The 22566-nt window shown below is 39.0% G+C and overlaps 1 protein-coding gene across 4 annotated transcripts in view; it reads left to right on the plus strand.

Moving 5' to 3' along the window:
• LOC126418623 (protein angel homolog 2-like) overlaps positions 1-22566 on the plus strand; it is a 193054-nt gene that overhangs the window by 131905 nt on the left and 38583 nt on the right. For all 4 annotated transcript variants that reach the window (XM_050085467.1, XM_050085468.1, XM_050085469.1 and 1 more), the window contains one exon: positions 12122-12243. In XM_050085467.1, the coding sequence (XP_049941424.1) occupies positions 12122-12243 (122 nt within the window). The remainder of the gene's footprint in view (positions 1-12121; positions 12244-22566) is intronic.

Here is a 22566-nt window from a genome sequence, read left to right on the forward strand (position 1 = left end):
TTCAGTGTGTTAATACTGTCAAATTGAGTATCATCCCTTTGCGTTACATACTGTACATTTTGATAAGCAAATCTGCTCATTATCACCGAAGTATGTCAGGTGATATATTCCTCTACTTATTACGACACAAAAAATCTCTCATGTAAGGTGCGAAATTGACATTCATTCAATCTGCCACCTTACAAGCTGTTGATAAATAATACACAACATTCATTAGCTGTCGTTTGGAACAACAGGATTCTCAGTCACACCAAATGAAATAATGCACACTATGGTGTTATAATTCCATGACAAATAATCCACCGAGCGAGGTGGTGCAGTGGTTAGCACACTGGACTCGCATTCAGGAGGACGACGGTTCAATCCCATGTCCAGTCATCCTGATTTAGGTTTTCTGCGATTTCCCTAAATCGCTCCAGGCAGATGCTGGGATGGTTTCTTTGAAAGGGCACGGCCGACTTCCTTCCCTGATCCGACGAGACCGATGACCTCACAGTTTGGTCTCATCCCACAAACAACCCAACAAATAATCCATGAGTTTTGTTGTACACTTCAGACCTATAAAGAATGCAGGAGAATTAATACTCATTCCAAGACTGAAGAAGTCTATAATCACCTTACCATGATAATTGTAGCTCACCATGCTGCTGTTGAGGTAGTGTTTAGCCAGTATGACATGCTGCAACCAAAAACTCCAAAGTAATCCCCCTTCTGTTTCTCTTTAATTAACTACAGAAAGGTTCAATATTCTGACCTAGGGTGGAATTAATAATGACTCCACTTCTTAAGCCACGGGAGGACCATGCTAGTCCCTAGTTTTTATTGCCAATTGTGTAGAAAATATGCTAGAGCAGATGACGATCTCCAATCTTGTTTAGATTTTATAGTTCGGATCTTCCATAAGTCACTTTCATTGTGGGATTAGAGGATAAAGGACGTATTCCTAGAAAAGCGGCATCTGGTAATTTTTTAAAATATTAAAACATCATGTAATGCTACCAGCAGACTCAGCATTATCTGTCAGTTGCTTGAATCGAAATTCTGTCTTCATCATCATCATCATCATCATCATGTTTTTATGTGATCATTCCTAACAGATAAAGACCATCTTGACTGTTCATGGTGGTTGCGTGTCACATACTGGTGTGCGAATCAATCACCGACCACATTACAGTTGGGTCAACAATCTCAGTGACCAATTGATTGTGCTGATTGCAGAATCCTGAAATCCTGGGTGCTGAAGACCGTTCTTGTGCAGAAATGGGAGATCGTGGCGTTGTTAACCAATTGTTATTCTGCCCAAATGTGCTACTGTAACAGGTTTTATATTCCTTAATCTTCATTTTATAGATTGCTTTGTTTCTGTTACACATTGTGAAGCTTGCATGAGGGCTTTATATTTTTTTGTATTAGTGTTCTCACACGAGAGACCAAATACCTTTTGTTGTTGTTGTTGTTGTTGTTGTTGTTGTTGTTGTTGTCTTCAGTCCTGAGACTGGTTGGATGCAGCTCTCCATGGTAATCTATCCTGTGCAAGCTTCATCATCTCCCAGTACCTACTGCAACCTACATCCTTCTGAATCTGCTTAGTGTATTCATCTCTTGGTCTCCCTCTACAATTTTTACCCTCCACGCTGCCCTCCAATGCTAAATTTGTGATCCCTTGATGCCTCAGGACATGTCCTACCAGCTGATCCCTTCTTCTAGTCAAGTTGTGCCACAAACTTCTCTTCTCTCCAATCCTATTCAATACCTCCTCATTAGTTACGTGATCTACCCACCTAATCTTCAACATTGTTCTGTAGCACCACATTTCGAAAGCTTCTATTCTCTTCTTGTCCAAACTATTTATTGTCCATGTTTCACTTCCATACGTGGCTACACTCCATACAAATACTTTCAGAAACGACTTCCTGACACTTAAATCTAAACTCGATGTTGACAAATTTCTCTTCTTCAGAAACACTTTCCTTGCCATTGCCAGTCTACATTTTATATCCTCTCTACTTTGACCATCATCAGTTATTTTGCTCCCCAAATAGCAGAACTCCTTTACTACTTTAAGTGTCTCATTTCCTAATCTAATTCCCTCAGCATCACCCGACTTAATTAGACTACATTCCATTATTCTTGTTTTGCTTTTGTTGATGTTCATCTTATATCCTCCAATTACAATGTTATCGGCGAACCTCAAAGTTTTTATTTCTTCTCCCTGAATTTTAATACCTACTCTGAATTTTTCTTTTGTTTCCTTTACTACTTGCTCAATATACAGATTGAATAACATCAGGGAGAGGCTACAACCCTGTCTCACTCCCTTCCCAACCACTGCTTCCCTTTCATGCCCCTCGACTCTTATAACTGCCATCTGGTTTCTGTACAAATTGTAAATAGCCTTTCACTCCCTGTATTTTACCCCTGCCACCTTTAGAATTTGAAAGAGAGTATTCCAGTCAACATTGTCAAAAGCTTTCTCTAAGTCTACAAATGCTAGAAACGTAGGTTTGCCTTTCCTTAATCTTTCTTCTAAGATAAGTCGTAAGGTCAGTATTGCCTCGCGTGTTCCAACATTTCTATGAAATCCAAACTGATCTTCCCCGAGGTCAGCTGCTATCAGCTTTTCCATTCGTCTGTAAAGAATTCGTGTTACTATTTTGCAGCTGTGACTTATTAATCTGATAGTTCAGTAATTTTCACATCTGTAAACACCTGCTTTCTTTGGGATTGGAATTATTATATTCTTCTTGACGTCTGAGGATATTTCGCCTGTCTTGTACATCTTGCTCACCAGATGGAAGAGTTTTGTCAGGACTAGCTCTCCCAAGGCCGTCAGTAGTTCTAATGGAATGTTGTCTACTCCTGGGGCCTTGTTTCGACTCGGGTCTTTCAGTGCTCTGTCAAACTCTTCACGCAGTATCGTATCTCCCATTTCATTTTCATCTACATCCTCTTCCATTTCCATAATATTGTCCTCAAGTACATCGCCCTTGTATAGACCCTCTATATACTCCTTCCACCTTTCTGCTTTTTCCTCTTTGCTTAGAACCGGGTTTCCATCTGAGCTCTTGAGATTCATTCAAGTGGCTCTCTTCTCTCCAAAGGTCTCTTTATTTTTCCTGTAGGCTGTATTTGTCTTACCCCTAGTGAGATAAGCCTCCACATCCTTGCATATGTCCTCTAGCCATGCCTGCTTAGGCATTTTGCACTTCCTGTCGATCTCATTTTTGAGACGTTTGTATTCCTTTTTGCCTGCTTCATTTACTGCATTTTTATATTTTCTCCTTTCATCAATTAAATTCAATATTTCTTCTTTTTACCCAAGGATTTCTACTAGCCCTCGTCTTTTTACCTACTTGATCCTCTGCTGCCTTCACTACTTCATCCCTCAAAGCTACCCATTCGTCTTCTACTGTATTTCTTTCCCCCATTCCTGTCAATTGTTCCCTTTTGCTCTCCCTGAAACTCTGTACAATCTCTGGTTTAGTCAGTTTATCCAGGTCCCATCTCCTTAAATTCCCACCTTTTTGCAATTTCTTCAGTTTTAATCTACAGTTAATAACCAATAGATTGTGGTCAGAGTCCACATCTGCCCCTGGAAATGTCCTACAATTTAAAACCTGGTTCCTAAATCTCTGTCTTACCATTATATAATCTATCTGATACCTTTTAGTATCTCCAGGATTCTTCCATGTATACAACCTTCTTTTATGATTCTTGAACCAAGTGTTAGCTATGATTAAGTTATGCTCTGTGCAAAATTCTAACAGATGGCTTCCTCTTTCATTTCTTAGCCCCAATCCATATTCACCTACTACATTTCCTTCTCTCCCTTTTCCTACTGTCGAATTCCAGTCACCCATGACTATTAAATTTTTGTCTCCCTTCACTACCTGGATAATTTCTTTTATATCATCATACATTTCTTCAATTTCTTCATCATCTGCAGAGTTAGTTGGCATATAAACTTGTACTACTGTAGTAGGCTTGGGCTTCGTGTCTATCTTGGCCACAATAATACGTTCACTATGCTGTTTGTAGTAGCTTACCCGCACTCCTATTTTTTTTTATTCATTATTAAACCTACTCCTGCATTACCCCTATTTGATTTTGTATTTATAACCTTGAAAGGAGGATATAAGATGAACATCAACAAAAGCAAAACAAGGATAATGGAATGTAGTCTAATTAAGTCGGGTGATGCTGAGGGAATTAGATTAGGAAATGAGGCACTTAAAGTAGTAAAGGAGTTTTGCTATTTGGGGAGCAAAATGACTGATGACGGTCGAAGTAGAGAGGATATAAAATGTAGGCTGGCAATGGCAAGGAAAGCGTTTCTGAAGAAGAGAAATTTGTTAACATCCAGTATTGATTTAAGTGTCAGGAAGTCATTTCTGAAAGTATTTGTATGGAGTGTAGCCATGTATGGAAGTGAAACATGGACGATAAATAGTTTGGACAAGAAGAGAATAGAAGCTTTCGAAATGTGGTGCTACAGAAGAATGCTGAAGATTAGATGGGTAGATCACATAACTAATGAGGAAGTATTGAATAGGATTGGGGAGAAGAGAAGTTTGTGGCACAACTTGACCAGAAGAAGGGATCGGTTGGTAGAACATGTTCTGAGGCATCAAGGGATCACCAATTTAGTATTGGAGGGCAGTGTGGAGGGTAAAAATCGCAGAGGGAGACCAAGAGATGAATACACTAAGCAGATTCAGAAGGATGTAGGTTGCAGTAGGTACTGGGAGATGAAAAAGCTTGCACAGGATAGAGTAGCATGGAGAGCTGCATCAAACCAGTCTCAGGACTGAAGACCACAACAACAACAACAACAACAACCCTGTATTCACCTGACCAGAAGTCTTGTTCCTCCTGCCACCGAACTTCACTAATTCCCACTATATCTAACTTTAACCTATCCATTTCCCTTTTTAAATTTTCTAACCTACCTGCCCGATTAAGGGATCTGACATTCCACGCTCCGATCCGTAGAAAGCCGGTTTTCTTTCTCCTGATAACGACGTCCTCTTGAGTACTCTCCACCCGAAGATCCGAATGGGGGACTATTTAAACTCCGGAATATTTTACCCAAGAGGACGCCATCATCATTTAACCATACAGTAAAGCTGCATGCCCTTGGGAAAAATTGCGCCTGTAGTTTCCCGTTGCTTTCAGCTGTTCAGACTGTTGCTCCTGCAACTACTGAAAAGGCTGCTGCCCCTCTTCAGGAACCACACGTTTGTTTGCCCTCTCAACAGATACCCCTCCGTTGTGGTTGCACCTACGGTACGGCTATCTGTATCGTTGAGGCACGCAAGCCTCCCCACCAACGGCAAGGTCCATGGTTCATTGGGGAAGGTAAATACCTTTTAGCAGAAAGATTATTTAGATTGTGTGATTTTTAGTGAAAATTGTATCAACAGTAAAGTCAGCTGTATTTAAGGAGAAAAATAGTCTGGTGTGCTATTTGGCACTTGGAAGAAAAACGGGATTTAAAAGATGCAGTAAAACGTCATTATGTACTGCCTTCTAAATATTGTTCGTGTTTATGTATGTATATATTTCCTTGATCAAAAAAATGTTGATGTTTTGAGAAGTCTCTTTTACGTATTCTTTCAGTTCTTAGCTGCGTGAAGAATTTAACATATGGCCTTTGTCTAGAACATACACTATAAATTTTGTTTTAGCTATTTATGAACTTGCTATCATAGCTAGTTCCTTAATGTTACCATACCCTTACTGTTTGTAAGAATGGTCTCTCTCAACCACACTGTAAACAGACAGTAGTGGACTAGGCAACATACAGTGTTCTGTATCTTGTGAAGACACAACAAATTGATAGTGACAGCCCCTTCCTTTTTGCAGTGTCCCATTGATATCAATTTATATCATCCTTAGCACTTTAGATATGGACACCAAGCTGTGTGACAGACAACACTCTGAATACATGCAATTTTGGTGCTAACATGTAAACAGAAACAACTAGTACAGGAATAATATCAAAGGGCGCTGTAGTATACTCATTGCCACAAGTGGTTGATTGACTATATACTTTCTTTATTTTACAGTTGGTGATTTACACACGCTGGGGTGATATTAATCATAAAGACAAAGCAGTAATTTTATCAACATCCTGCACACATTACAAATGCCACATTTTTGTGATCTCATGGTTGTTTTAAAGTTCCTACAGGACAATGCACTTGGTTTACATTCATAAAAGATTCTCTCATTGCACAGATTGACAGTAAATCAAGTGTGACGCGTCATTTCACCAAGTATTGGCAAGGATAGTTGATGATGTACAATGGAATGTATCTAGAAGCTAAGCTGCAACCACTGTGCTGCATTCTATGTGATCTTGACAACCAACAAGCTGTCTGTCCACTTGAATGGCCACCAACAAACTGAGGCCAAGAAACAAGTGGGCAACCCTGTTTCTGAACACGCTGGAAAAAACACGACATTCTTCACTTCAATGGCTGCTTCACAGCCTGTGCCATATGGAGCCTTCCCACCAACACCAGCTTTTCCGAACTGCAGAAGTGGGAACTCTCCCTGCAATACATCCTACGTTCCCGTAACCCTCCTGGCCTCAACATTCGTTAGTCACTGTCCTCACCCATCCAACCCCTTCCCGGTCCCATTCCAGCACAACACAGCCATCATTCCACCATCACACTCAGTCTTTTTACTTCTCTCCTTTTCTGCTACTCCCCCCCCCCCCCTCCCACATCTCCCCAGCCCTCTATCTAACCTGGAGCACTTCACTGTCTGCCACCCCCACCATACCACCCCCCTTCCCCACCCCAGCCTTCTCCTTATCCCCACCCACTCGCCATTCCCATAATGCACTGGTGCTGCTGCTCGCAGTGTGGTTTCAGTAGCCTGAGACTGGTCCCGCGCACTGGTGTGTGTGTGTGTGTGTGTGTGTGTGTGTGTGTGTGTGTGTGTGTGTGTATTGTTGATGAAGGTCTTAATGGCCAAAAGCTTTATTTATTTGTTACAGTCTTTTTGTTGTGCCTATCTGCAACTTAGCATCTCCGCTATAAGGTGAGTAGCAACTTTCCTTTTCATAATATTCTTTCCATATTGTTGTTTCACATATCCAAGTGTTCATAAAAATTACAACAGCCAGTAAGAGTCACTCAAATAAATCTTAATTGGTTAGCACAGTGTACCAGGACAAGCGATTAAGACAGTGGAAAGGCAATGCACATATAGGCACAACTACACCTTCAATTGCTTGATCAGCAGTCTTTAACAGCGAGCTTAGTTGAAACACCTGACAAAATCAATGTGAAAGCTACTACACAAATTCACTTTATTGCTACTAAGGACATTAGCATGTCAGTGAGTATTTAGGTAGCAGAAGTACTGGTCTTTAGCAATTGGGGCTTTCATATGAGGTTTTGATTCACACTGGACACATTGTTAGGGCTGTGATACATGTGTGCAGCAAATGGATACTACAGGGATGGTTGTAACACACAGGCTTTCAAGAAACTTTTCATTGTTTGTCAAGTACAATTACTATTTTGTTTGAAACTGTGAAGTTACAAGATGTTAACATACACAATACGATTGTGTGATTGTCTAAACAGTGCAGAGCAGTAAATAAATAAGCACACTTTAAAGTTTTCCTTCTTGGCCTCTATTGCCTCTTTTTTATCTATTTACAATGTCTTTTGCCTGCCTATTTTACTGATTTATAATGTGTACACTTCCGGGAACTGTTTATAACTTATAAGGGGACTACACCTACTTGTTATCACCGATTTTGTCCAGACTTATGATATATGAAGGGCGTGACCAGAAATGGAAATAACAGAAGTGGAAGCTGCAGATGGCCAAGAGTTTAGAAAACGCAATTTCACATGGGATGGATGAGCATGAGCAATTTATGTTAGTGTAGTTTCCATGCTATGGTTAGTGCAACAGAAAGAGTACAGAACTGTAATCTGAGGGTTGTGGGGTCGAGTCCCTATGCGGATATTTTTATCTTTTTTCTTTACTTTCAACTTTAATATTACTTACACCAAAATAAACTGAAATAATGCTCAATATATTGTATTTATTAATATTTTCATGAAAGATGTGAAGAGGAAAGGTGAAGGAAAATTTGGGATTGAAAACACTTTCCTAGAAGGGATCATAATTAAGGTGCACTTGTCTCTGTATTCTGTTAGCTTAATTTTGACTTTTGAGCAGATTCTGTGGCTCCATGCAAGAAATAGGTTCTCAGTGCAGGTAAAACTGGCCCATCAGCCATTGGGGACAATGCTAGCTATGGCTACAGAGCCCATTCATTCACCTGTTAGCTCTCAACCAAGTGACATCAATTTTTTTGAGAATGCTGTGAGAATACTGTGAAAAATATTGAACTGACCAAAATTGTCAGATAGTATAAGTGAAAATATTAAAGTCCCAGGAACACTGGTAGAAGAACAGAAGCTACATGATGCTAGCATCCACAGCAAAGCACAGAAGCAATGACTGGAAACAGCTTAACTTAAATCTTTTGGCCAAAAATAATCTAATCACGTCAGGAAGTTGTGCAGTAATAACCAAAGAATACATTCACACTGGAAGCTAAATACACAAGAAAGTAGCGGAAGTTTTATCTGAGAACACTTTTGGGTGTGATGAGGAGTTGATTCGATATGAAGAAGTGAAGGGTGACTCTTCATCAGGTCATGGCTACAAACCATTTGAAAGCAAATGAAACAAGATCCAGATTTTGTTCCACTCGATTACATGGTACTGAAGGTTAATTCTGAAAAAACAGGTCCAAAGTAGAGTTTGAAGAGTCTGCAAACAAAAGGAGCACGCTAATTGAAGATGAAATAAGATGTAAAGAAATTTGAAAACAACTCATCGAAAACAATGGTATCCAGAAAGGGAAAATATAACACAATTAATATCTTGACATATGATTTCTTCATAGAAGTGCTGAGTTACAACCAACAAGTAGCCACAAGGAACTTACAACAGTGGCCTCTTGCTACTATGAGTCAAATGCCAAATTTGGAATTCAAAGCCTTGGAAATGTAGGTTAGAGTGTTCAAATGAAAGTGTAAGTTTTTGTCAGATGAAAATTACAAAATTTATATCATACAGTGAAACTGCCACTACTAAAGAAACACTTGCTGCAGCAGACAAGTTCTGAGTCCTGGTTCAGCTCTTATCACAAGTTATGACAAGGATTTTGTCATAAACACTGATAAAACACTGGACCACTTAGAGGAAAAAGCAGTTCTTGTGAAACAACAGAATATGAACAAAGTAATCCACTCGTACACAGTGCAGAGCACTATAACCCTTTCTGGAAAGTTGTTGCCAACAGTGTATGTATGCTTGCAAGAGACTACTGGCTCTTTTGGACCGATCATTCAAGAAACAATGGATGAATACACAGCAAAATATAGGAAAGTCATCAGTACTTCATCAAAATCTATGAAACTTAAAACAGCCTTAGGTAAAATTTTTTGACTGATGTGATGAAGCCATGTCTCCAACACTTTTGACAAAACTGAAAATTGCTTGGGAATTAATTGAGAGCCGGTTTTGCTAACATGTTTTTGAATAGAGCCAAATAGATCCTTTAAGAATACTGTTAGTTGTTCGTCCAAATGTTTACAATTAATACAGAATTTATATTTGTTGTACATCGGAAGAGCAGTTGAACGGAATGGACAGTGTCTTGAAAGGAAGATATACAGATGAATATCAACAAAAGCGAAATGAGGATAGTGGAATGTAGTAGAATTAAATCGGGTGATGTTGAGGAAATTAGATTAGGAAATGAGACACTTAAAGTAGTAGACTGGTTTTGGTATTTGGAGAGCAAAGTAACTGATGATTGTCAAAGTAGAGAGGATATAAAATGTAGACTGGCAATGGCAAGGAAAGCGTTTCTAAAGAAGAGAAATTTGTTAACATCGAGTAGAGATTTAAGTGTCAGGAAATCATTTCCGAAAGTATTTGTGTGGAGTGTAGCCATGTATGGAAGTGAAATATGGACGATAAATAGTTTAGACAAGAAGAGAATAGATGCTTTCAAAATGTGGTGCTACAGAAGAATGCTGAAGATTAGATGGATAGATCACATAAGTAATGAGGAGGTACTGAATAGAATTGGGGAGGAGAGAAACTTGTGGCACAACTTGACCAGAAGAAGGGGTCAGTTTGTAGGACATGTTCTGAGGCATCAAGAAATCACCAATTTAGTATTGGAGGGCAGTGTGGAGGGTAAAAATAGTAGAGAGAGACCAAGAGATGAATACACTAAGCAGATTCAGAAGGATGTAGGTTGCAGTAGGTACTGGGAGATAAAGAAGCTAGCACAGGATAGAGTAGCTTGAAGAGCTGAATCAAACCAGTCTCTGGACTGAAGACCACAACAACAACAACAATGTCAACAATAGAGTTTAAGTTATGAAACAATTACTGATATCACCCTATAATGAAAGTATTAACTAGGAATAGTCAAAATAAATTAGAAAATCAATTACGTACATAAAACTAAGCACAACATTAGATCTGGTGTTATATTCCTTAAAACGTAGGGCCAACCTTTCTCTTTTATGAAAATGCAGATTATACTCGTGTGCTAATTGTAATTAGTTACAAGTGAAAAAAACGAATTTAAGGAGGCAGATGGCAAAGCAAGAAGGAAGTAAAAATTATCCCAGCTTGCTTTGTCACATCACCCTCTCGTTGTATTGACCATATGGATATTAGAAATAGCTAAATGAGGCAATTCAATGACCACAAGTGACACCAGAAATTGGGTGTAAAATATACACAGGCAAAAAAAAAAAACTTATTAAAACTGCAGTACACATTTTCCCCCCTCTTCAAATTTATACTTAGGTGAACTGACCATACAAAAATCTCCATACAAAATAATTACATACAGTGTATTATTGAACAATATCACAAAATATCCACTAGTTATACTTTCCTGTTCTCATTCCAGCACTACACAGCCGTCATTCCACAATCACACCCAGTCTTTTTACTTCTCTCTTTTTCCACTAGTTCCCCCCCCCCCCCCCCCTCCCCACTCATCACTCCTCCACAGCCCTCCGCCTAACCTGCAGCACTTCACTGTCCACCATCCCACAATACTATCCCTCCCCCTCCCCTCCCCAGCCTCCTCCTTACCCCCACCCAGTCGCCACTCCTATGATGCACTGGTGTTGCTGCTCAGTATTTTTTCAGTTGCCTGAGACTGCAGTTGTGTGTGTGTGTGTGTGTGTGTGTGTGTGTGTGTGTGTGTGTGTGTGTGTGTGTATTGTTGATTAAGGCCTTAATGGCCGAAAGCTTTATTTATTTGTGACAGTCTTTTTGTTGTGCCTATCTGTGACTTAGCATCTCTGCTATATGGTGAGTAGCAACTTCTTTTTCATAATATTGTTACATTCCATCGTGAATTTTTCATTGTTTCACAATATGGAATGGATAGATTGGTACACATCAGGAGGCATTGAGTTGCAGACAGACCTTCTGATGAAGGTATATTTAGATATACAGAAACCGTGGTCAAGAATTTCAATAAATCTTTATCCTGCAACTGTTTGGCTGTTATCATTTACCGTGAAGATTTAACAGTTGCTGCTTCAGCCATGTTTAAAATTTTGAAACAAAAATAATTGCAAAGAAAGACTCTGACTGAGCCCATTAACACCTAGGATCATCTCATTCAAGAGAATATAGAATCAGCAGAATAAACTGTGTATTGTCTGTCAACAGTTCCAGTGGCCACAACTTCTAATGATAATGTGTGAAATTAAAAGCCATGTTCTCTGCACGATTATTGTTCCTTTGCTTGGATAGACATTGCTGTCCAACCTGTTGTTTTTATATCATTCCATTTTTAAATTGCATTTATTTTATTTTGCTATATTAAGTCATGGATAAATGTATTCATTAAACCTATAGGAACAAAAATTTCATTTTGTGCTGCTTGAATGGAGGCTGTTCTCCAAATGAAGACACTCTCAACATGAATGTTGCTATTGGGGTATTTTCCATACTCTGTTTAAACTGAAAGTATAATTTTTGCTGTAATATTTTTTTAGATCACTTTAATCCATTCACATGTTTGTCTCTACAGCTTGAAGTGGAGGCTGGAGCTCCAGTGCAAGAATGTTTGGCACCAACTCTAGACACTACACTGCAGAACATCATCTCTAAGCAACCTGCTGTGGCAAAACATCATTGCTTCGCAGATCTCAAGTTAGTATCACCATTATACTCTTGTTAGTATATAACTGACGTTTTGTTCCTATCATTTGACCAATATTCAACAATGCTCATTTTGGTATGCAGGTTGACATGAGTGTTTAAGGAGAGATGGTGGCAGTCTTGCACTGATATCCTTGTAAATCTCTCTCTCTCTCATTTTCTGTTCAATCTCACTGAAATTGAGCATACTTACGTTTACGGATGCAATAAACTTCAAATAATTTTTACAGAACTTTTAATAAAATGTTAATGCTGTGAGAGAATTTCGAATTTTTTGTTACATTGTTATTTTAAGGTACTCTTTTTCATTATTTACAGACAAATTTGACCATTTTTTCTATGGTAAAGTAAACATATCACATATCTACACTAATAAATATACAATTAAGTGCAGTAACTTTTTCGTAAATTATTTGTATCATTTTCTATGATATCTTGGATTTGAACATTTTTTACGGACAAATTTTCCATATGTTATCAACCATAAAACTGTTTGTAATGTCTAGATTAAAATTTTGTTCCACTCAGATATTGCTTCTGTGTAAAAGAATAGGTGTGCCAAATTTAATCAAAATCGTTCCAGTAGTTTCTGATATATCTTTTCCTGAAAGGAGAAAATCTTAAGTTGCAGAAAAATCATTTTAAAGTTTGGATGAAATGTTTCAAAAATTTCTTAATCATACCTTTGGCCATAACAATATTCCAGTTCTTCCTCATCATTCTCTGCATCTCTTTTAGCTCCTCTGCTCCTTTGCGTAGCCATTTTTTCTATGTTCTGTACTGAGGTCTCCACCTTCACGATTCGTGGCTCATTGATGATCCACAGTATCTGCTCAGTGAAGACATCAGGTATAAAGCCCAACTTGCGAAGGCTGTGAGTTATTGCCACATTCCTATCATTAAACACTGCTGCAGCTTCCAAAGCAGAAATTCTCACTGCCAAACTGGAAACAAACACAGTCTTTGATCTCTTCCAAAAAAAAAAAAAAAAAAAAAAAAAAAAAAAAAAAAAAAAAAAAAAAAAGAGCATTGAAACTTTCATTTGGGTTCTACTTTTTGCCATGCAGACATGTTTTGTTCTGGTGAAGCCAGTGCTTGAAAAGTTGGTTTAATGGCTTTTGCAACCCCTTAAGGAAGGTTATTTTTATGGCTGTAACCATTTGCATGTTCGTTGCTTTTCAGAAATTTGCACCATTTGTTAGAATGTATTCCATATTGATGTTTAGTGTCTGCTGACAAGTAATGAAACCAAATGGCCCATACTGCCTTCCTCATACTATCCAAATCTGTGAGGTTATTTCTAATTGCGGCACCATAGTAGACTTGCAGGCTGTCAGTTCGCTTCTTTGTTAGTCTGTCCCCCCCCCCTCCATCACCCCCACGCCAAGTGGTTTCCCATCCTCTAGTAGCTTGCCTTTATTGTCTTTAACAAGTCTTCTGAGTTGTCCACCCATCCTCTTCTGAATGGAGCCTAAGCACTCCAGTTTTTCAATAGTGCAGTCTTCTCCATAGGGCTGACTCTCAATTACATTCTTGAAAGCACTTGAGTCTCCATCTGTGTTTATCTTACTCCATACTTCCGCAAAGACCTTCCGTCCCATCACTGGAACAGATGAACTTGGAGACAAGCTGATGTTTGCATCTGCAGGTCCGCCTCTAAACTCAACATCAGTTTTACACTTTATATTGGAAATATGGGACTGGCCATAGTTTTTAAATACTTTACTGGGCATAGGCATGTAAAAACGATCAATATATTCAACCAAGCACAAAGAATGACACAATAAATCCAACTTCACTCAGATCCCACTAAACAGCACAAAACTTGTTTACAGAGCTCCACAGCCTACTATACCACACTGCTTGAACCACAAAGTGGCTCCACAGCTTTCTATACAACACTGCTATGTTGTATACAAAAATTACACCCTTCTAAAGCTATATTTTCCATATTCACAGGCAAAACTGAGCAAGGAAATTTTTCCTCTACTGGGTACCGTGAAAAGCATTACACTGCTTATGGTTTTAATTTTTTTTTATACCATTTGTGGTTTGAATTCCAAACAAAAAATTTGGGATAATAATCTCAGTTACATTTACTTTTCAAATGAGCAAATAAAAAAGTTTTTCATATTTTTTATGATTTCTGCCACAATCTCCCCTTAAGAAAGGTAATCAAACTAAGCTTGAATATTTATAAAGAAGATTAACTTATTAACTATGAGGACTTTTCACATGTTTAGGCCAACACTTGCAGTATCTCACAATGTTTTGCCGGTGCTTGTGGCCATTATCAGTGGATAACATAATCAGAAACAGCAAGAGTAACACATGTGACACTTGTAGAACCATATTCCAATAAGCCATGCATGAAAGTGAGATTTTTCAGGCGTCATATCTCAGTTTCTATTGATCACAGAGGTAAAGAGTCAAGTGTTTTGGATAGCTATTGATCTTGCGACCATTAGCATACCTATTGGAAGAACAGGCTTACTGTAGCTACCCTAAGTGTAGTGTCAAAATTTTAAACCTTATACACTTCCTCCAGCCCAAGCAAATTGAGCAAATTGGTTGCTTCTTTTGCATTAGGTGTGGTCTTTGGCAGTGAAAACTCATAGGCTGTGTATAAAAGTACCATTTTTTCTGCCTAACTCCTGAGAAATCTCAAGAAACCATTTTTACTCTTTCGAGATAACAATCATAAGCCAGGCATTTTCCGTGAATTATTGTAATCAATGAGCAAAGTACCTGGAAAAAATGTAAAGCAAACAATTTTGTGTTGATCTTATATTATGTGTACTCACTTGTTGTTCAAATGTTTCAAACTATACAGGGTGAGTCACGAGGTTTTCCCTCAGTTGCTGGAGGTTATTCCTAAGGTTATTTGGAACAAAAAATGTAACTAGGGTAATGTGATCAGGTTCATAATTAAGGAGCTACAACAGAGTTCTGAAACATGTCACGGTGTATGGAGCGCTACACTTGTGTTCACAGGACACACGATCAGTCTTAGGTCGACATGTGCAGTGAGTGGTACATTTGCATAACAACCACTTTGCTGATACTGCAGTCACTGTTTACTGTTATTGTCTCTTGTGTACAGTACACTTTGCAATGCCGTACAAGTTTTCATCACAGGAGTATGGAGAGATGGTGTACATTTTGGGCTTGTTGTTGTTGTTGTTGTTGTTGTGGTCTTCAGTCCTGAGACTGGTTTGATGCAGCTCTCCATGCCACTCTATCCTGTGCAAGCTTTTTCATCTCCCAGTACCTACTGCAACCTACATCCTTCTGAATCTGCTTAGTGTATTCATCTCTTGGTCTCCCTCTACGATTTTTACCCTCCACACTGCCCTCCAATACTAAATTGGTGATCCCTTGATGCCTCAGAACATGTCCTACCAACCGATCCCTTCTTCTGGTCAAGTTGTGCCACAAACTTCTCTTCTCCCCAATCCTATTCAATACTTCCTCATTAGTTATGTGATCTACCCATCTAATCTTCAGCATTCTTCTGTAGCACCACATTTCGAAAGCTTCTATTCTCTTCTTGTCCAAACTATTTATTGTCCATGTTTCACTTCCATACGTGGCTACATTCCATACAAATACTTTCAGAAACGACTTCCTGACACTTAAATCTAAACTCGATGTTGACAAATTTCTCTTCTTCAGAAACACTTTCCTTGCCATTGCCAGTCTACATTTTATATCCTCTCTACTTCGACCATCATCAGTTATTTTGCTCCCCAAATAGCAAAACTCCTTTACTACTTTAAGTGCCTCATTTCCTAATCTAATTCCCTCAGCATCACCCGACTTAATTAGACTACATTCCATTATCCTTGTTTTGCTTTTGTTGATGTTCATCTTATATCCTCCTTTCAAGACACTGTCCTTTCCATTCAACTGCTCTTCCAAGTCCTTTGCTGTCTCTGACAGAATTACAATGTCATCGGCGAACCTCAAAGTTTTTATTTCTTCTCCATGAATTTTAATACCTACCCCGAATTTTTCTTTTGTTTCCTTTACTTCTTGCTCAATATACAGATTGAACAACATCGGGGAGAGGCTACAACCCTGTCTTACTCCCTTCCCAACCACTGCTTCCCTTTCATGTCCCTCGACTCTTATAACTGCCATCTGGTTTCTGTACAAATTGTAAATAGCCTTTCGCTCCCTGTATTTTACCCCTGCCACCTTCAGAATTTGAAAGAGAGTATTCCAGTCAACATTGTCAAAAGCTTTCTCTAAGTCTACAAATGCTAGAAACGTAGGTTTGCCTTTCCTTAATCTTTCTTCTAAGATAAGTCGTAAGGTGAGTATTGCCTCACGTGTTCCAGTGTTTCTACGGAATCCAAACTGATCTTCCCCGAGGTTGGCTTCTACTAGTTTTTCCATTCGTCTGTAAAGAATTCGTGTTAGTATTTTGCAGCTGTGACTTATTGAGCTGATAGTTCGGTAATTTTCACATCTGTCAACACCTGCTTTCTTTGGGATTGGAATTATTATATTCTTCTTGAAGTCTGAGGGTATTTCGCCTGTTTCATACATCTTGCTCACCAGATGGTAGAGTTTTGTCAGGACTGGCTCTCCCACGGCCGTCAGTAGTTCCAATGGAATATTGTCTACTCCGGGGGCCTTTTTCGACTCAGGTCTTTCAGTGCTCTGTCAAACTCTTCACGCAGTATCGTATCTCCAATTTCATCTTCATCTACATCCTTTTCCATTTCCATAACATTGTCCTCAAGTACATCGCCCTTGTATAGACCCTCTATATACTCCTTCCACCTTTCTGCTTTCCCTTCTTTGCTTAGAACTGGGTTTCCATCTGAGCTCTTGATATTCATACTAGTCGTTCTCTTATCTCCAAAGGTCTCTTTAATTTTCCTGTAGGCGGTATCTATCTTACCCCTAGTCAGATAGGCCTCTACATCCTTACATTTGTCCTCTAGCCATCCCTGCTTAGCCATTTTGCACTTCCTGTCGATCTCATTTTTGAGACGTTTGTATTCCTTTTTGCCTGTTTCACTTACTGCATTTTTATATTTTCTCCTTTCATCAATTAAATTCAATATTTCTTCTGTTACCCAAGGATTTCTACTAGCCCTCGTCTTTTTACCTACTTGATCCTCTGCTGCCTTCACTACTTCATCCCTCAAAGCTACCCATTCTTCTTCTACTGTATTTATTTCCCCCATTCCTATCAATTGCTCCCTTATGCTCTCCCTGAATCTCTGTACAACCTCTGGTTCTTTCAGTTTATCCAGGTCCCATCTCCTTAAATTCCCACCTCTTTGCAGTTTCTTCAGTTTTAATCTACAGGTCATAACCTATAGATTGTGGTCAGAGTCCACATCTGCCCCTGGAAATGTCTTACAATTTAAAACCTGGTTCCTAAATCTCTGTCTTACCATTATATAATCTATCTGATACCTTTTAGTATCTCCAGGGTTCTTCCATGTATACAACCTTCTTTCATGATTCTTAAACCAAGTGTTAGTTATGATTATGTTGTGCTCTGTGCAAAATTCTACCAGGCGGCTTCCTCTTTCATTTCTGTCCCCCAATCCATATTCACCTACTATGTTTCCTCCTCTCCCTTTTCCTACACTCGAATTCCAGTCACCCATGACTATTAAATTTTCGTCTCCCTTCACAATCTGAATAATTTCTTTTATTTCATCATACATTTCTTCAATTTCTTTGTCATCTGCAGAGCTAGTTGGCATATAAACTTGTACTACTGTAGTAGGTGTGGGCTTCATATCTATCTTGGCCACAATAATGCGTTCACTATGCTGTTTGTAGTAGCTTACCCGCATTCCTATTTTCCTATTCATTATTAAACCTACTCCTGCATTCCCCCTATTTGATTTTTTGTTTATAACCCTGTAGTCACCTGACCAGAAGTCTTGTTCCTCCTGCCACCGAACTTCACTAATTCCCACTATATCTAACTTCAACCTATCCATTTCCCTTTTTAAATTTTCTAACCTACCTGCCCGATTAAGGGATCTGACATTCCATGCTCCGATCCGTAGAACGCCAGTTTTCTTTCTCCTGATAACGACATCCTCTTGAGTAGTCCCCGCCCGGAGATCCGAATGGGGGACTATTTTACCTCCGGAATATTTTACCCAAGAGGACGCCATCATCATGTAATCATACAGTAAAGCTGCATGCCCTCGGGAAAAATTACGGCTGTAGTTTCCCCTTGCTTTCAGCCGTTCGCAGTACCAGCTTCTGTGACGGTAATCCTGATTGTAGAATTTCAAGTGCCAAAACATTGCTAGAAAATGGTACTCTTCCCAGTATTCGTATTCTCTCCAAAATACATTATGACACTCAAGAAGAGGAAAACATTCTTAATTCAGTAGAGTGCAGTCCTCGTTAAAGTACAAGACTCCTAGCTACCCGATTGAACTTTTCACAATCTAAGGTATGTAGGATTCTTCATGAGAAAGGACTGTATCCTTTTCATGTGCAGAATGTTCTCCATTTAGAGCCACATTTGATTGTGCCAACCGTTTGCACTTTTGTAACTGGTTAAAAAGAAATCGGCAGTGCTATCACTTCATAATGTTCAGTGATGAGGCAACCTCTACAATAGATTGCATCAACAGCATGCATGACATGCATGTCTGGGCAGACGAAAATCTCCATGCCACATTAGTATCTCGATTTCAATGCAGATTCAGTATCAATGTCTAGTGTGGTGTTGTGTATGACCAATTACTGGGGCCGTTTATTCTCATGGGAAATTTAAATGGTCAGATGTACGGTAATATTTTACGAGAAGACTTACCGCAGCTTCTTGAAGATGTTCCTCTGGAAACAAGATGCCACATGTACATCCAACATGATGGGGCACCTGCACACTTCCACCTTGTGGTAACAGCTTATCTTAATCAGCGATTCCCACGTCGCTGGATAGGTCGTGGGGGCCCTATCAACTGGCGTGCCAGATCCACAGATTTAACACCCCTAGATTACTGCATCTGGGGGTGGATGAAAGACATCAAGTACCAAGTTAGCGTGGAAACACGAGAATAATTGATACAATGCATTTTCGATGCCACAAAGTCAATAAGGAATGAGCGGTTTATTCCCATGCGAATCTTTGTCTTCAAATCCAGGGACAAAATTTTGAACACCTGCTTTAAATCCACTCTGAATGCAAGAGACTGCTACAAAATTGTTTAAAGTAATTATTACGTGCATTTTTGATAGTGAAATCCTACAATAAAAGTTTTTTTCTGCCATTTTCCTGAGTTTTTCAATTACTGTAGCTCCTTAATTACAGATCTGATCCCATTACTTTATTTACGTTTTTTGTTCCAAATAACCTAAGGAATACCTCCCATCATGACTCACCCTGTATAAATGTGTTGAAGTAGATAAATAAACTGTTGAAACTTTATTGAGCTATAGAATTTGGTCTATATAAGCAGCTTACCCTGCTGAAGCTGGGAAAAGAAGGGAAACAGCAGAAAAATGCTCCTGCCAGAGCACAAATAAGGTGAATATGTTATTCTTTAAAAGAGTCTGACAGAGAAGTGGTGAATTAGCTGCGTCAATCCTCATCCCACCTTCCTCACTGAAAATGTTGGCGAACAAACATATTCATGCTTTTTTTGTGCTGAAAGGAAGCCAATGGGAGAGAAAGTGGAGGGATACAGTGATGGTGGGAGGAAAAAAGGGGCAGTGAAAAAGTGAGTGCGTGAGGGGGGGGGGGGGGGGAGAGCGGGGGCAAGGTGGCTGGGAGGGGGGGGGGGGGTGGAGAGAGAGAGAGAGAGAGAGAGAGAGAGAGAGAGAGAGAGAGAGAGAGATAGGACAGTATCAGTGGGAGTCAAAGAGAGAGGAGGTAGTGTTGGTGAGTGAGAAATACTGGCAGTAAAAGAGAAAGAGAGAGGGATGGAGACAGAAGCCATGGGAGTGAAAGAGAGAGAAGACAGTGGAAATGAAAAATACAGATCAGTGGAGACTGTACATATAGAGCAGGGCCAGCCATGACGTGCCAAACTTCATATGTCCGAGGTATGTGAGCCAATACCTGGCCAGCCATGGCTTTGCCAGTCCTTCTCAGAAGAACTGGGAAGCATGACGTTTCATTGAGTTTTGTGGTGTGGCATTTTTTGGTCGACATAACTGACCAGTTTGGCAGAATCATTCACTATTTGTTCATGGTATGAAGGATGTTCACAGGTCCAGTGTATGTCTGCAAAATAAAGAGACATTCTAGTGATCTACTGTCAGAAGACTTTAAAAATGAATGGGAACAACAGAAGAGAGAGATGAGAATTCCCAGTATATATTATGCAATCGCATAAGCAATGTGTACTGCAAAGGTGCTGTTAAAAGATATTACAGTATCATGCAGAAAGAATTTAAAGATTTAGTTGATAATGAAAGAGCAAAAAATTACACAATCAACAGACATCAAGAAGCACTTTGTGCTAGATTTACAGATATGGAGCGTGTGAAGAAAATGGTAATGAATAGTAAAATTTCTTGACAGTTTTTATTTAAGCCAGAGCCATAGTCACAGTAAATTTTTTGAATGATACTGCCACTATTTGACTGTAATAAGTTTTGTTTTATTCTTATAAGATCCACATTTCACCCTAAGGCCATTTTCAAATACAAAAAGTGGAATAAACAACAGGAGTATATCTCACAAAAGCAAGAAAAGGGCGGCCATAGAAAATAGTGTACAGGTACCATGAATCTTTACCTTACATATATGCCAAAAGAAAGAGGGTATACATATTTTATTAGTACCTCAATAAGTTTTATAACATGGACTCCAGAGATGGTTTATTTATAATTGTCAGTAGTGTGGATGTGAGTCCAGTAACCTAATGAATTTTGGTCCCCTCACCCATTTGGGCTCCCACTTCTTCAGACTAACCCCTCTCCCTCAGTTTCTCCCCTTCCTTGCCACCCATACCACTGCAACCCCCATCCAGTCTGAATAATGTCTGATGTTCTGTTGACACCACAGCTGTGTCCATATTCCTTCCCCCTCCCCACCATTTCGTAGCCATTGCATTGTGGCTTTCTTGGTTGATTTTGCTGGTGTGAGGGACTTCTGGGAACATTTCCATACTGCTGTTGCTATTTGTAACATTACGTATTACTACTTGCCTATGTAGTGCACCATGTTTTACATAATTAGCTGTACTACAAGGTAAAAACTCAATTATTTGTTGCAAATATAGTACAAGAAGAAACTTCACAATGTTTACATGTGAATTTTAATAGTGGGCCTCTATGACATATTCTATGAACACTGTATGTGCCAATGTATGCAAAGATAATCTATTTATCACTCAAAATAAACAGTTCAGCTACCTTGTTCCCTAACACACCACAGATTGCATTGTGCGGACTGTGATGTCTCTGAGGTGAGCTTTGGAAGATTGTTTCATCTATATCCATGTCAGTTGTTGTTCAGACACAATAATGTGACGCATACCTATTTGTTGGGTAGCAGTTCCATATAATAGCTGTGCTGTAGGCTTCAGAAATGAAAGTCTGCAACATATTTAGTGATTTTAGAGATGTTCTCACTTTTACTAATGACATATCTGGCCTTTATGACCACATAAGCTTTCCTGAGCATGGCTTGTATTTCACATTTGTCTGATGTCTTTTGACATATAATAAGGTAAAGAATCATGGTATTTATACAATATTTTTCATGTTTGCTTTGTTTTTGATGTATACTTCCGTCATTTATTGCAGTTTTGTACTTGAAAATGGCCTAAGGCTGAAATGTGGATTCTATAACAAAAAAACAAATATAATTACAGTCAAATAGTGACAGCACAGAAAAAAGTAAAACTTCTGTAGTCATACATATGATTCCACTGTCAGTTGCAACAGTTTTTGATGGAACTGAATGAACAATATGAAAATTTTATATATTACTGCAGAGTTGAAGTTATGGAGAGGAAAAAAGTGTAGAAATGAAAATTAGAATATCTGGAATAGATTGCAAACCTCTCATTTTTGGTGGACTTCACTGCGTACAGTAGGACATTGCACAGTGAGAAACAACTTCTTTCTGATTTGATAGGGTAGCATTTAGTAGAAAATTGCGTAGTCAAAGGGACACATTCCGGTTCTGTACACTGATTGGTGTGAGATTTGAAGGATTCATTGGAACCTTGACAGAATTAAAGGGATAGTTTCCTAAACATTTTGAGGGCACTGTCAATTTTTTTTTTTTTTTTTTTGAGACTGTTTGCCATTTCAATTCAAAGCACCCCTATGCTTGTGCAGATTTAACCGATTGATCAAGGTAAT

The sequence above is a fragment of the Schistocerca serialis genome, chromosome 9, assembly GCF_023864345.2.
Source record: "Schistocerca serialis cubense isolate TAMUIC-IGC-003099 chromosome 9, iqSchSeri2.2, whole genome shotgun sequence".
Lineage (NCBI taxonomy): Eukaryota > Metazoa > Arthropoda > Insecta > Orthoptera > Acrididae > Schistocerca > Schistocerca serialis.